General features: G+C 41.5%; 1 protein-coding gene across 2 annotated transcripts in view; it reads right to left on the bottom strand.

Annotated features, from left to right (window-relative positions):
• The window catches only part of STK4 (serine/threonine kinase 4), a 279,445-nt gene that overhangs the window by 241,741 nt on the left and 23,108 nt on the right, over nucleotides 1–14,596 (bottom strand). For both annotated transcript variants that reach the window (XR_008974272.1, XM_057424631.1), the window contains exon 10: nucleotides 13,123–13,280. Coding sequence is in view for 1 of the 2 variants with exons in the window: in XM_057424631.1 (XP_057280614.1) it covers nucleotides 13,123–13,280 (158 nt within the window). In the remaining variant the exon portion in view is untranslated. The remainder of the gene's footprint in view (nucleotides 1–13,122; nucleotides 13,281–14,596) is intronic.

Genomic DNA, 14,596 nt, shown 5'->3' with positions numbered 1-14,596 from the left:
TGCTAAGTAGTGCACCAGACTTTAGGTCTTGAAAATGCCGATATAAATTGATGTTGCAATAGCAAGCCATTTTTTTCCTTAGCATTTAGCATTTTCTTGGCATTTCCTTAGCATTAGCAGCCTTCCAGTATCTGAAGGAGGCCTACAAGGATGATGGAGAAGGGACTCTTTATCAGGAACTGTAGCGATAGGACAAGAGGTGATAGGTTCAAACTTAAAACAGGGGAAGTTCAGGTTAGATACAAAAGGAAGAAGTTCTTTACTGTGAGGGTGGTGAGGCCCTGGAACAGGTTGCCCAAAGAAGTGGTAAATGCCCCATACCTGGCAGTGTTCAAGGCCATGTTGGACAGAACCTTGGGCAACATGGTCTAGGGTGAGGCGTGCCTGCCCACAGCAGAAGGGCTGGAACTGGATAACCTTAAGATGCTTTCCAACCCAAGCCATTTTATGATTCTGGGATTCTATTTTTTCCTGAAATGCTGGCTCAATACCATTTGGCAGACTTTCAATCACTGATCTAAAAATTAAGTGCCTTTTCTCTTCAATGTTTCTAGCATAAGGAGGCCTTGATGTAATGCATGAGCAGGCATTAACTATTTATTCACTGTAAGATGTGAAATGCAAGGGACGCCAGAATCTAAGAAGGCAGAGGCACTTACCACCCACTTTTTCATCATGACTGTCAGGTCCCTACAACTCTACCAATCTGTTATGCAGCCACGCTACAGAGGGGCTACAGTAAACCAGAACGAACCCCAGTGCCGACACAAACTCTAATTCTCCTTCTAGCATTTCAGCATGTCTGAAGTTCCTCACTGTTATGAAAGCAGTGGATGAAATGCGCTCACCATGGGATTTCATGCAAGATTAAATATACAGATATTAATCTTTCAAAGGACTTGAAAAATAAGTCTCGGCAGCACAAGCTTCTGCTTTTAATGCATCTTAATTATTTAGGAAATGTGCTAGCAAAACACACCACGGGCTGCAGCACCCAGCCCAAGTCAAAACAGCAATGTGGCTAGAACTTCCCAGAGAAAGCCAACAGGGGCTGTGCTCAGTGTACATCTGGAGACAGTTGTTTCAGGCCACCTCATCTTGACAGCAGGCGACTTCCCACAAAGAAAGAACACTCAACTTTCAACTAGATCATCACATGCTCTAGAGCTGATTCTTAAGTCAGTGCAAGTCAAGCAGCTGAAATACATAAAGGACTACAAGCACATCACTTTTTGTGGAGGACAGATGGACACTAACACACATTCAGTGTTTGATCTCTAGCTGAATTGGAAATAAATATCTTAATAGAGAGTTATAGCAGAGGAGACCCAGGCCTTCTCAGATGATGTTTTTGGGTTAGCTTTGCCTTACTTTCAGAAATGCAGAGGTTTATGGCTACTGAAACATCTTACTGCCACAAGACTAGCAAAGATCCTAGATATTTTCTACGTAGCTCTGCTTATTTGATTAAAATAAAGCTGTATGATACCAGACCACTGTATCTGTACTATTCCTGCAGAATTACCGGAAGGCAATGTGTGCCATTTTCTTTCATGCCAGACACACCATGGAGATCATGTGTACTGGAAACTTCCCTCTGTCCTGCCTCTGCAGGAAGATCTACTGCCAGGACCCCTCTTTTCAGCTTAGCATCTTGCTAGCTTGGGAAGGCTTCTCTCAAGCTGCCACACAGGCACAGCCTGATGGGGTTGCATGGGAAGCTGCCCCTGCATTTGGGACACTGCTGCTCACAGCACCAGTACCACTGATGGAACCTCACTCACCAGTGGCTGTTGAGGTCACTGCTCTTTAGCCAGATCAGCCATAGTTTTATTACTCAACTATCTCTTGTTTCAGGCTATGTTTGCACCCATCATGTTTGACCCTGCGCATTCAGCAAGAACTCAAGTGTACTTTCAGTAGCTAATTCCTATGACCACTATGGAAGACACACACAACTGCTCCTTCACCAGCTAAGAGGTGGTGTCACTTTGCTTTCTCACCCTCCCCACAGTCTGGAGGTTTCCCCCCATTTCTTGACAGCAGGTCAAGGGGAAAGCTTTGCTGCTGGCAAGATACCAGAAAATTCCCCAATACTGGAACCAGTTTCAGAGGATTATAGCAAACATCCCGATCTGCCTGGCTACTCTGGCTACCCAGACATAACTATGCAGTGATTATGCAGAGCGGTTACCCACAGAGCAGAAGAGGCTGCACAACTGCAGGAAGACCACAGCTTCCACCAATAACGCTGGCATCCCTGAGCTGCTCTAAGCCAAGAATTGCACTTTAGTAATCCTTACTGTAAGGCTCAAGAAAGTTTTGGTGTTATGGCCAGCACAACCATATCACCTCTGTTATTACTCTCAGCATACTGTTATTACTCACAGCATTGTAAGAAGTTATATTAAGGAATAAAACCCATCCGAAGCTCTACTCATTGATGTAAGTGGTCATTTAAAAAATGCAGTAATTGAAAGAGCAATGCATTTTAATCTTCCAAGCTCCAAGACTAGATTTCCTTTTTTAGCCTTAGTATCAATTATGAGTATGAATAACATTATTCACTCACAGAATCATCCCAAGTACTGTACACACTTAATCTAAACAAAGGAAATGACAAGTTGTGTCAGTTTTATTCTGCAGCACTGAACTTCAGGGAGCCCAAATCTTAAAAATCCTTTGGGGATTTAGAAACTGGCTGACTAATCCTGGAACCACAACGACAACTTATCTCACTGGGGCTTTTTTCAGCAACTGAATTAGAAACCAAACTAAAAGGTCAGCCTGTCTGGACAAGAAAAGTAAAAAAGAGCAGAAAAGGAACATCACTTGCTTATAAAAAACACTTGCTTGCCAGAGATTCGATTAAGGAAAAACACAGCAAAGGTTTTTTGTCCTCATTTAAGTGATTACGCTTTTAATTTTCTTAAGTAAGAGTACCAAAATACCTCTGGACACGCTAAAATAAATCATGGCATTGGGCTTTGAAGATCTGGCAGCTGCACCATTCAACTGTAAAGTACACAGCTGACCAGTGTGGGGTTTTAATCTTTAAGAAAAGCAATCTGTCAGAAAATGCTGATTCCTTTAAATCAAATAAAATCCTCTATAAGTCTGAGAGGTTTAACCGAGTTCTGCTAGGAGGGGTACATGGGTCTGTAATGGAACTTCCTTCCAATCCGGTATACCCCGTCTTCCTCTCTCCCTTGCTCCCAAGGGCTTTACACAAGTATTAACAAATTCATTTATTCAGGATCACTTATCCTGAATAAAACACTACTTTCTCTACTGAAAAAGTAGAACTTTGCTCCTCCACAGTACCTTATTTCAAGCACTTGTCCAGATGAGACCCTGCCCATTGGACAGTATTCACAGAGGCTTCATGGAGGCTTTATCCCCAGGCTTTCCCCTTATGGTCTAAAGACTCCAAGAGGCCATCCAGAGCAGCCCCATCAGGCTCCTGATGCAAAGGGTCCCCAAAAGCAGCACTTTTTGCTACAGATGAGAAAAACCTGGAGGAGACTGTCATTTTAAGCTACATTACCCTTTACAAACATTTGCGCTGACAGATGAGTTGCAGGAAGATTTTAGAAGCATTTCAAACAGATCTTATCTCAGCAGCAGTGTTCTTTCTTTAAGGAAGACATTGTGCCAAGAACACACCCAGCCTTGAAAACAGATCTCAAGGCATAACAAGGCTCAAACAGGGTTTCTAAAGAATTCAGTACGCTCGGAGATTTTTCCAATGTATCACCTTCAATTATTAATTCCTCTTCCCTTCCTTCCAAAGCAGAAACGCACGTTGCAGCCTGACCTTAAACATACAGTGGTGGTGGAACAAATCCCACGATCAAAGACCCTGGGTGAAGTTCTGTTAGTTAGTTCATCCACAAAACTTTCAGTCAATGTCTCAGCCGATTAAATGCAACAGTAGGAAAGGGACCTCAAAGATAGTCCGGGATGTGGAATTTACAAGTCCGAGCACTCTCATTATGAAGCTGATTCCAGATTACATTATTTCAATCTCCATTAAGGGTTATGATCTAAGCAATTCAACACAAAAGCAACTCAATTTTACTTCCCACTCACTGAAAGTTTCCTTTAAAAGCCTCATGTCACAGAAGGCCTGCTATATACAAAAATATAGCAAAAAACGAAAATCTGACAGCAGGTTGTGGCAGTAAGTGCTTTGCAATCAATGTCAGTATGTGCCAAAGTGAAAGCAGGTGGTGAGCAATGACCCTGTTACTAAACCGAAGAGAGCAGAAATCTATTCTTTTCCACAGCAGATATAAGAGTGAAGCCACTGAACTCCCGTTTTGAATTTCAACTATTACTAACGATTTTAAAAACCAAATGTGGTATCTTCAAGGGGGGGTTTATTGTTGTTGTAAAGGGAATTTAGAAACATTTGTAAAACCTACATACATGGAGCTTGCTGCAAATCACATCAGTGGTTTGAAGCAGCTATGAATTTGATGAGGTTTGCAGTAAGGTTCAGAGTGTCTTCATCATGCAAATGTTACAAAAGATTCAAGGCCACTTAACAAACAATAAGCGAGATAAGCAAGCTGTTCCTGGGCTTGTTTTTAAAATGACTGTATGTTTGATTACAAAGTGACAAAAGGAACCATTTTCTTTCATAAAGATGTCACAAATTAAAAGTATTTGCTGGGAAGAACATACTAAATATGCTGAAAGAGTAATGCTTAGAAGAAACACAAACAATTAGCAGGGCTTTAAAAATTCTTGGCAGATGGTGGAAGGAAAAAAAATAGGAAATCCATTTAAGGGACATGAATGTTATGAATCAAGGCAGGTGACATTTAAAACCAATGTATAAAACATCACAAAACCTGTCTCTCTTTATAAATCATACTTCACAGTGGAAATTACGCCTAGGTACTACACAGTACTTCAAGATCTCCCTCAATTAGCAGGAGATACCATGGGGGTACGGTTTCAGGTTTGAAAAGGCTCTATTCTGGACTGCCTTCTGTTGTCAGAAAAAAACAGTCTTTTTATTCGAATGTGGTTTTGACATCCCCCCCCCCCCCCATGGCCTTAATGCTCTCCCATTGAAAGCAAGCTTTATTCTAGATTCAGCGCAGCACAAAGGAGTATCTCCTCACATTTACTTGCTTCCCAACTAAGAATCTGCCCTAGTTGCATAGGATCCAGACAGGGCCATCTATCAGCCACCCGAGATCTGGCTTTATCTCTCAAACTGATGAATGCCCTGGCAAATAAGCCCTCTTTATGATCAAAGTAAAACTACTGGAAGAAATCGGTGCCTGACAAGCAATTTTTAGTCCATCCACTGCTGGGAAAAAGGAGAGCTCATGACAGATGAAGGGAAGAAACTTTTGGCCAGAGAAATCCCTGAAGATTCACTCAAAGTGTTTGGCTTGGTCTCATAAAAAATGTTATTTAAAAAAGCTCTACTTTCACCAAGCTTTTTTTTTTTCCTTCTATGCGAAACTATGCACATTGAAATGAAGTTTTGGAACAATCATTCTTCTTTCATCACACACGGGTCAGAGCAAATTGCTCTCTTAGAAAATAAAGAACGTATTCCCAGTTTCATAAATTCAACAGAAGTCTCAAGAATATTTGATCTTCAAATAATCCCATTTAAATGACTGGCAAATGTGCACATTCTAATAAAGTTTTTTTTTGCTCCTGTTCACGCAGAGAGACTTTCTGGAGTCTTAAGTAACCAGCTCAGATTATTCACTTGTGTAATTTGGATGGGAGAAAGGAGGACCAGAGAGCTTAGTGCAGAGGCCTGCATCTGACACCTTTACCAAGCTGCTTAAAAGAAGTAAAAAGAAGATAAAACTCTGAGGATCACAGTAGAATCGGGAAACACTATAAAATGATGAACTATAAAAAGTCACACAACAGCAGCTTACTCATGTAATGCAAGTACTTTTCTTCTAGCATCTGCCTTATCCATGTATCCTCAGCATGCCTTCCTCCTACTGCTAAAAAAGACCCAAAGACCAGTTCCAGCAGAATGAGAGACAATTATTTATCCTGCCATCATTTCCAAAGACTGCAACTATACAGAAAATATTCCCAAGTTTCTAATCGATTGGACTTTTACAAGGACAAAAGCTAGTAAAGCTATAAAGCATCAGTATTAGATTGCTAATAAATGCTATCCAAATGAATGTTCAGAGAAGACATTGAATGTTGCAGGTACTGGAGACAATAAGCTGTTCACAAGACAAACAACACCTTCACAGACAGAATACAATAAATTAGACACCCTGGTCATTGTAAAGCAGAATGTGTTTACTGTTATTGATTAGCAATAAATCACCTGCCCTCTAACAGTTCATCCCCATAAATCATTTCCAGTGAAGGAAACGGATAGTTCCAGTACACAGCCATTCTTCATCACAGTCTTGAGCTGAGAGAAGAAATACGCTGTGACACCTGTGTTGAACTGTAGTTGTTCTATAGTGGTGTAGGGGAAGCAGCAGTGTGATGGAAGAAACTTAACACTGTGAACCGTGATACCAGCCAGAGCTTCTGCAGACTCATGGCAGGGCTGAGCAGCGTATGGAGCATCAATCACTGCATTGAGTCCCTGCGCTGTGCTGGCTAGGACTCCAGCCTGCAGGGATCTGTTGGGGCTGGCATCCTTCTGCCTGGACCACACCTGATCTGCAGAAGCAGACTGATCTACAGGCACTGTCAGGCTGGTGTCTGCCACCAGACTCACAAATACAGTAAGATCCTAATGCGATTTGACTTGCTTTGAAAGAATTAAGCTTTCTATAATCTCCTCAGTAAGAACTTCAGTCTCTTGCTATCACACCAATACCCAGTGTGTTTAAGAAGAAGGATTCACATTCAGGATTTCACTACAAACCAGCAGCCATTTGCTCAACCAAACGTTCCAAAGACACCATTAGGCTAACACACTTTCCTTCTCTGGAGGATGGTAATGATACCAGAAGTGTTTTTATTTATTTACCTATTTTAAAATCTTTGTTTCCAATGTAATATTTCAAACTACTAAGTAAAAGCATAGATGTAATGTTAATAAAACCCAGTATATCCCAGATGAGAGCAGGATAACAAACACTGAGTCAGTAAACAGAAACTTCTATTTCCCTTTACTACTTCAAAGAACTATACCTCCGCTCAGGTTAGAGGAAAGCTTGCTTTCATTTCCATTATACTTGTAAAAAAGCAGTAGCTGTTAAAAGCTCTGCCTACAAAAAGATCATGTTTTCCTATCAGGTAAGTATAAATGGACGTAGAGCTATTCAAAGTTACTTAAAAGAGGCTGCAGTTGCAGTATCAGCTCTTGCAGTACGTACAATTCAGTAACTCTAAAAGATGTGAATATACTTCAGGAAGCTGAACTTTATTAAAATTTACGTGTTTTCTAGATGCTTTGCTTCAACAGTTTGTCAGACTATTGCTTTTGTCTCTTATTTGAACTAACTGCAATTGTGAAATATGCTTCTATTGCTCCCCTGTCCCCCTGGCTGGTGAACCATCCAATTCCTACAGTATGCTGTTCCAAGGAGCCCCTGGCAGGGCTCTGTGTAAAGAAGAACTCTGTCTGGAGCAAGAGCTCCTAAACAAACCCAAAGACCACAATAAGCAGTCTACAGACACTTTGGAAACAAAAATGCCTCATTTCAAACCCAGTCAATTTTAAGGAGTACAATCCGCAGGGAGGTCAGCAAGCTGGGGCCCACACACTTTGGAAGCAAGAGGCTAGAAAACTGGTTATTGGAAAGAGATCTGTAGCTGTGGGATCAAACCCAGCCCTCCCTCCTGCTCCTGGAACTCAGCAAAGTCCTTCCTCTGCCCATCTCTGGCAGATGGTGAGGTGGAGACAAAAACTGTTGCTTGTACAAGAGGGCTCTAACTGTGCAGCCCTGGCGAAAGTGGCAGCAGATCAGCACCTTCATTCTTCCCCCCAATTAGAGACAATTAACACCTCCTGCTCATCTTCCTTCTTTTGCTCTGTAAAAATCTGAGAGGCAACAGTTCTACTGCCTGCAGGATGCTCCTCCTCAGCAGTAGAGAAACAGATGACACTGTGCACTGAAAAGTGTTAAAGTCTGTTTTGGAACTGGGGGAAATCACACCAATCTTTCCTGTCCAAAGAAATTCCCATCAGCAGCCAACGAGACACTTCTCAAAGGGAGCTAAAAAGATGAGCTAGGGCAGAGAATAGCGCTTGGAGCATGGAAACACAAGAGCTGGAACAGGTTCCCTTGCAGCACACTGAACTGTGAACAAAGGCCATGACAACCACCATCTCCCACAGTCCTTCCATAGAAAGCTGAGGAATTTGCCCTGTCTACTCCCTTCTGCAAACCTTGAGACTCTCAAGAATGTATGTTGTAAGGAAAAAAGTACTGCTCCAAAGTTCTGCTTCAACCTGTGAAGGCACATCCTCTTCGCTGAGCCAAGGAGGGAGAAGGAAAGAACCAAACTACCGGCTGTTGATAACTGTAGGAAAAAGGAAAGGTCTCATTTACCAAGACTTAGCAGATGCAAGCAAATCAAGGTCTTTCCAAAGGAACCAGGGTACTTCTTAGGAAAGAGACATGAACCTTGTTTCTGAATGTCAGGCTCCTCCCCAGAGTTGCAGCAGGAGGATGGAGATTGCCAGTGCAGAAAATGACTGCTGATGATTGCAGCTCTCCAGTGAGGTCCTGCAGGTGAGTGGCAATTCCTCCCTTCAAAAGCTCAGCTGTCACCTGGTGGTCTTCCAGTGAAGTACAGATAGCAAGAGCAGCTGAAGACAATGCAGAAGTGTCTGTACCAATTAAGCTCTTGATAGGCTGTGCTGCACGGGCCAGGAAGGGTTGGCACATACACAGGTACTGCAATCAAAAAAGCCTTGGAGCAAACAGCTTCAACTCCTTGTGTAAAGCCTGCAGAAAGACTTGATGTCCTGCAGTACTCTTGTTCTAGTGTCTGTTACAAGTTAGGTCCTATTTGACTCCACATCCAAAACAAGCCCCTAGGATAGTTAATTTGCATGGATTCACTGATACATGAGAAATTATGAATTAGAGTTACAGCAAAACCTAAGCTCAACACTACAGGTATTAAAAACCCAGCAGCTGCATCATGATAGCAAAATTCAAGCTTGACAGGGGTCTACTGCCGCTATTTTTGCCACAGGCAATACCACATGCATGAAATAACACCAAAAAGGTTTCAGTATTGTCATAGCTACCATAAGCCATGAATGGCTGGAACCTGCTAATTTGCTAACAAAATAGACTTTCAATGAAATGATTAGTGATATAATACCCAGCATTCTGGATGATCCACCGAAACGTGCTACAACAGGTTTGGCAAGAACTGAAGGCCTTTCAAGCACAGCCAGAAGAAAAGAAGTGATCCTGCTTTAGCCACAAGTGATATTAGAACCCACTCAAAGCATTTAAAAGGCTTTTAAAATAGGAATAAGCAAAGGGTTTGTTGTGTCTAAGGGCAGGATATGCTGCACAATTAATTTTGCTGTATATTACAGTACTACTGAAAGATTAAAGTGAAAAAATGCAGGACATTGTCTAAACAAATCTTCTGGCATTATTAATTTAAGTCTGCGCAGCAGTATGTGACTAACGCTCACTGGCAAAATGAAATTCAGCTCCAAAAATCCTGAGATCTGATTATGGCAATTAGGAATTACACATACACTGCAGCCTGCCCATTAACAGTCTACCCCTGCGGCATTTTCATATTAGAGTTTGTTATACTCTTCCTAAATGCAAGAATTTTTGACAATAATTAGTATTTTTTTCCCCCATATTCAATAAATCATAATGTTCCTGAAAACATTTTTTGTAATCAAGCAGGGCTTAAATCTTTAGAGATCCCTGTTTATACATGAGTAGGGATGAACATTAACACCATCAGGCATTGACTAATCAGTCAGTAACAATTTCTACCTCAGAAATCCAAGGCTGGAAATACACTGCTGGAAATACACTGGGTTTATGCCACCTCTGACCACAATCAGGACAGCCAGAGCACCATGTCTGGAGTATCGGAGTTCATTACCTTTCAGAACAGGATCTCTGGGGTTTTCAGCTCTGCAGTGGATGGGGCTGACTCAGTCTAACCCCCATCTAACATGACATTGCCACTGTGATATAAAGAGTGTCTTATTTGCCTGCTTCAGAGAAACAGTTAAGAAAAGGTCAAATGGTTTTCCCACAGGGGAAGAGATCAAAAATCTTTGGTAATTTAGTATTGCCCTTTTTTTTCGGAAGACAGGAGACTCCAGGCGCGAGTCATATTGGAGGGAGTGGAATACAGAAGAGAATACAGAATACAGAAGGCATATTTATCTAGTCTGCAGTAGAACAAAGCAATAATATTTCAATCATTTCTTATGGCCCAGGAGGAACTTGTATTCACCCAGCATCTCACTGTTCTCATCTCCACTTGGAATCCTGCAGATTCTACCAAGTCTGCTCAAACCTGCCCACTCTGACAATGCAGAAGTAAGTTATAGCTGCAGTCGTATCTAGGACAGATGGACTTGATGCACCTAATGAATGTTTTTTTTTTCTCATTCCACAATGCTCATTTCATTGAGGCTTTCAATTAATACAGCATTAAAAAACATTACTTTTACCCAGAACTAGCCATCAAATTGATACATTTTTAGCCAAAGGGGAAAAATACCCAGTTTTAATTCTGAATACACAACGTGAAGTTACTGCGAACCCTCAGATAACAGCTAAACAAATACCCACGTGTATTTATAAAGGTTGCTTTCATACATTTTTCTTGTCCTACAGAAAAGAAAGTAGCTCTGTTACTAAATTTGCATGCAAGACAGGCTGGGATATTCATACACAGTTGAACTGGAGGAATAAATACAGCTGGGAAGTGAAATTTCTACAGATTACTAAACGAAGGTGACCCAAAGCCTGAGTTACTGCTAGCTTTTACTGCTTGCTCTTATTGCTTCCAGAGCACTGGTAATCCATGCACAGGGCAATACTTCAGTACTAATGGAAATCAGAAAACAAGGCCACGTGCACGTTAAACAGTTGCTTCACACGTTCTAAAAATACGTCTAAGTCCCATTTGCTAGAATGGCACCGACCTTTCCTGTTTCATCCCCACTGCTTATGCTGCTCTCTGGGTGCAGCCTGAACCTACAGCTCATGGTATGGAGGGTGGAACACAACGTACTCAGTGGAAATAAGGGTAATTGGTAAACTTGTTATCAACCAAATTAGAAAGTGAAATAATTACAGCAAATTTTCCCTTGGGCCATCTTCCGCAGACTACAAAGGACTTCTAAGATAGTCCAAACCCAGGAGGTTTCCTGGGAAACACCACACATTGGAAAGATAATTGTTTATCATTAAATGAAGTTACAGCATGTAAGGTGAATGAGATAAATGAAGTATCTGATTTGACTGGAATCATGTTTGGCCCAGACCCTGTGATACACAGGCAGCTTGCAGGTTATGTATGCAAAACATGTTTCTGCAGAGACTTTAAGCCTTCAGGCTAAAGATACATGGAGCGAAGGGCTATGTCGTGGTTTCAGCTGGGACAGAGTTAATTTTCTTCCTAGTAGCTGATGCAGTGCTGTGTTTTGGATTAGTGTCAGAATAGTGTTGGTAACACAATGTTTTAATTGTTGCTAAGTAGCACTTACTCTAAATCAAGGACTTTCCAGTTTCTCATGCTCTGCCAGTGAGGAGGGGCACAAGAAGCTGAGAGGGAACACAGCCAGGACAGCTGACCCGAGCTAGTCAAAGGGATATTCCATACCAAGCAGGTCATGGTTAGCATAGAAACTGGGAGGATGTTTCCAGGAGCCACTGATCACTTCTCAGGGACATCGGTCATCAGATAGTCAACAACTGTGCTGTACATCACTTGTGTTTCCTGAATTCTATTCCTCCTTCTCTCCTTTTCCTATGATTCTTATTATTATTTCTATTATTATTTTACTTCATTTCCATTATTAAACTGTTCTTATCTCAACACTGGGGTTTTACCTTCTTCTAATTCTCCTCCCCATTCCACATGGGACAGGGAGGAAGGAGTGAGTGAGCGGCTGCATGGTGTTTAGTTGCTGGCTGGGGTTAAACCACAACAGGCTACAGGAGAGAGAATGCAGCAGGTCCTTCAGCCACCTGTCCTTTTCAGTCATTAAATAAGAAAATTTGAGAGGCAGCAGCACAGACAACAAAACGTACATAACAGCAGTAGTCTATACAACCTGCACAACGAGAATGAAAGGCTCCAGCTCTTATCCCAGCCTCAAAATAAAGCATCTCCTGGAGTCGTGACTAGCAGCGGGATTTTGCTTTCCACACTGCTTTGTAAAGGTGGAGTGAACCTCTCCAGCTACTGAATGCAGCGTGACAATCTGAATCACGGGCAACACCAACAGACATCGTAAAGGTGCACAACACACAAAGTGCTTGCAGTGAAGTGTTATTGAAAGAAAATACAGCGGAAGGAGCATCGTTCAGGACAGCATGAATCTTCTGACATTCTGAACCCCAAGCAGAAATTTTCCATCCTCACAAAAAAGAACGATATCAAATTTATGAAGAGTAAATCTTTCTCTGGACTTCTGAAAAGTTCCTGAAAATTTTGACCACATGAATCTTAGTTAGAAAGACTGAAACAGAAGATCTGCAAGAATGAAGACAAGTTTGATGTTTATATAACATAACAAAGCCCAGTGCCAAAGCTGGAGAAAAACATGGAAATTCAATGGTTCTAACACTGTTCTTTGTCAAACACTACACATTCTGGATTTGCATTTTCCAACTGCCATCTGGAATTCTGTATTTTTTTTGTTTTAAATGCAAAACTGGGAAGTAAAGGAAGATGGCTTGTACCCTCATTTTTGTTCCTTTGTTTGCTTTTAAACAAGGCAAGTATACAGATAATGACTGGTTCCTATTAACAAGAAATACCTAAAGAAAACGAGTGTTTCAAAATGCCACATCTAAAAGCATTAGCAATTAGAATCTCCTCAAGTTTCCATTAGTCTGTCAAAACAAGAAATAATCTTATAGCAGCTCTGACTAAAACTCTTAAAGATTGTCACACTGATTGAATTTCAAAGTATAGACTTACAAATTCGTAGTCTCCATCCTGTGGTACTTTCCAATCAGATGAATTCTTTGTCTGGCCAGACACATTCTTCCCAAAGCTATTGATTTGATTCTCCTTCTCCTTCTGCTCAAAATATTCCAGGAATGAGGGTCTGGCTGGCTGCATCGTTTCATCTCTCCCTAGAAATAGTAAAAATAAAACCAAACAAGTGTTTTGAAAAATATATTTTCAGTTATATTTCATATCCAAAAGGGATTTTATTTTTTTTAGCACACACTAAATCACGTAGTTCTGATAAAGTACTGGCTAAAGTACTATTTTTTCAATCATAAAACTGGCTGTGTACTAAGAAAACTGGAAAAAGGAAGCTTAAAGCCCACCACACAAGTGATTACAATGCTGGAGGCCTTGGCCTCTACAATCCATCCATCAAATCATGCTACCACGTGAACAAGCTTCATGCACTGAATACTAGAGTTAAAGTGCTACCAACTAGAGAGGCTGGGTTTTTTCATCCCAGCCAGGTTGCATACACCGCAAAATATACAAAGATCCAAAACTAACGAAGCGTTATTTTACAAGCAGAAACTCATCTTTATGTTTATGAATAGAACAGTACACAAGCAAGGCTTTCAAAAGCATGTCAACCATACAAATACCACATAACTCCCCTTGGGTAGAAGTAGTCTGCATTTCTGGGTAGAAAGGCTTAATTAGTTTGCAAAGCTTCTTGTTCTCTTTTTATAAGCAGTCAGTCAGTACTCTGAACACGCTTTCTTAGAGGATTACTCCAATAAGCCAGATATATAAATTAACCACTCAATTCCAGACTGCATTTAAGAAACTTGCGATAATAAGAAATGGGTAATGGTACAAAGAGAGACAAAGAAGTCAAAATAACTTTGGAGAGCAGCTTCCAGTGCCTAAAAGGGCCAACAAGAAATCTGGAGAGGGACTTTTGACAAGGGCCTATAGGGACAGAATGAGGGGGAATGGCTTTAACCTGCCAGAGGGGAGATTGAGATTAGATATTTGGAAAACATTCTTCCCTGTGAGGGTGCTGAGGTGCTGGCACAGGGTGCCCAGAGAAGCTGTGGCTGCCCCATCCCTGGCAGTGTTCAAGGCCAGATCAGATGGGGCTTGGAGCAACCTGCTCTAGAGGAAGGTGTCCCTGCCCATGGCAGGGGCTGGAGCTGGATGAGGTTAAGGTCCCTTCCAACCCAAACCTCTCTGTGATCTCCAAATGTGATTTCTTTAGTAGTACAACTGGTTCATCAGATGTTGCCCAGACTACTCACACTTAAACCTGGCCTGGCTTGTGTGTTTGAGTGCAGCTTGTATCTTGTAAAGAGTCTCAATCTAAATGAAGAGGCAACCTTGCACAGCAAACATGCTTTAACAGGCTGCACCACAACACCACAACAGCTGCAAATGCAGCTAAAATCTACTCACAGCTTAATGCTACTGTGCTGCTCGTTATGATAAAATGCTTCAC

This window comes from Pezoporus wallicus, unplaced genomic scaffold (assembly GCF_028554395.1).
Source record: "Pezoporus wallicus isolate ANWC-B61680 ecotype Strahan unplaced genomic scaffold, APGP_CSIRO_Pwel_v1 contig_11996, whole genome shotgun sequence".
In the NCBI taxonomy this organism is placed as follows: Eukaryota; Metazoa; Chordata; class Aves; order Psittaciformes; family Psittacidae; genus Pezoporus; species Pezoporus wallicus.
This window is presented reverse-complemented; position numbering and strand designations above follow the sequence as displayed.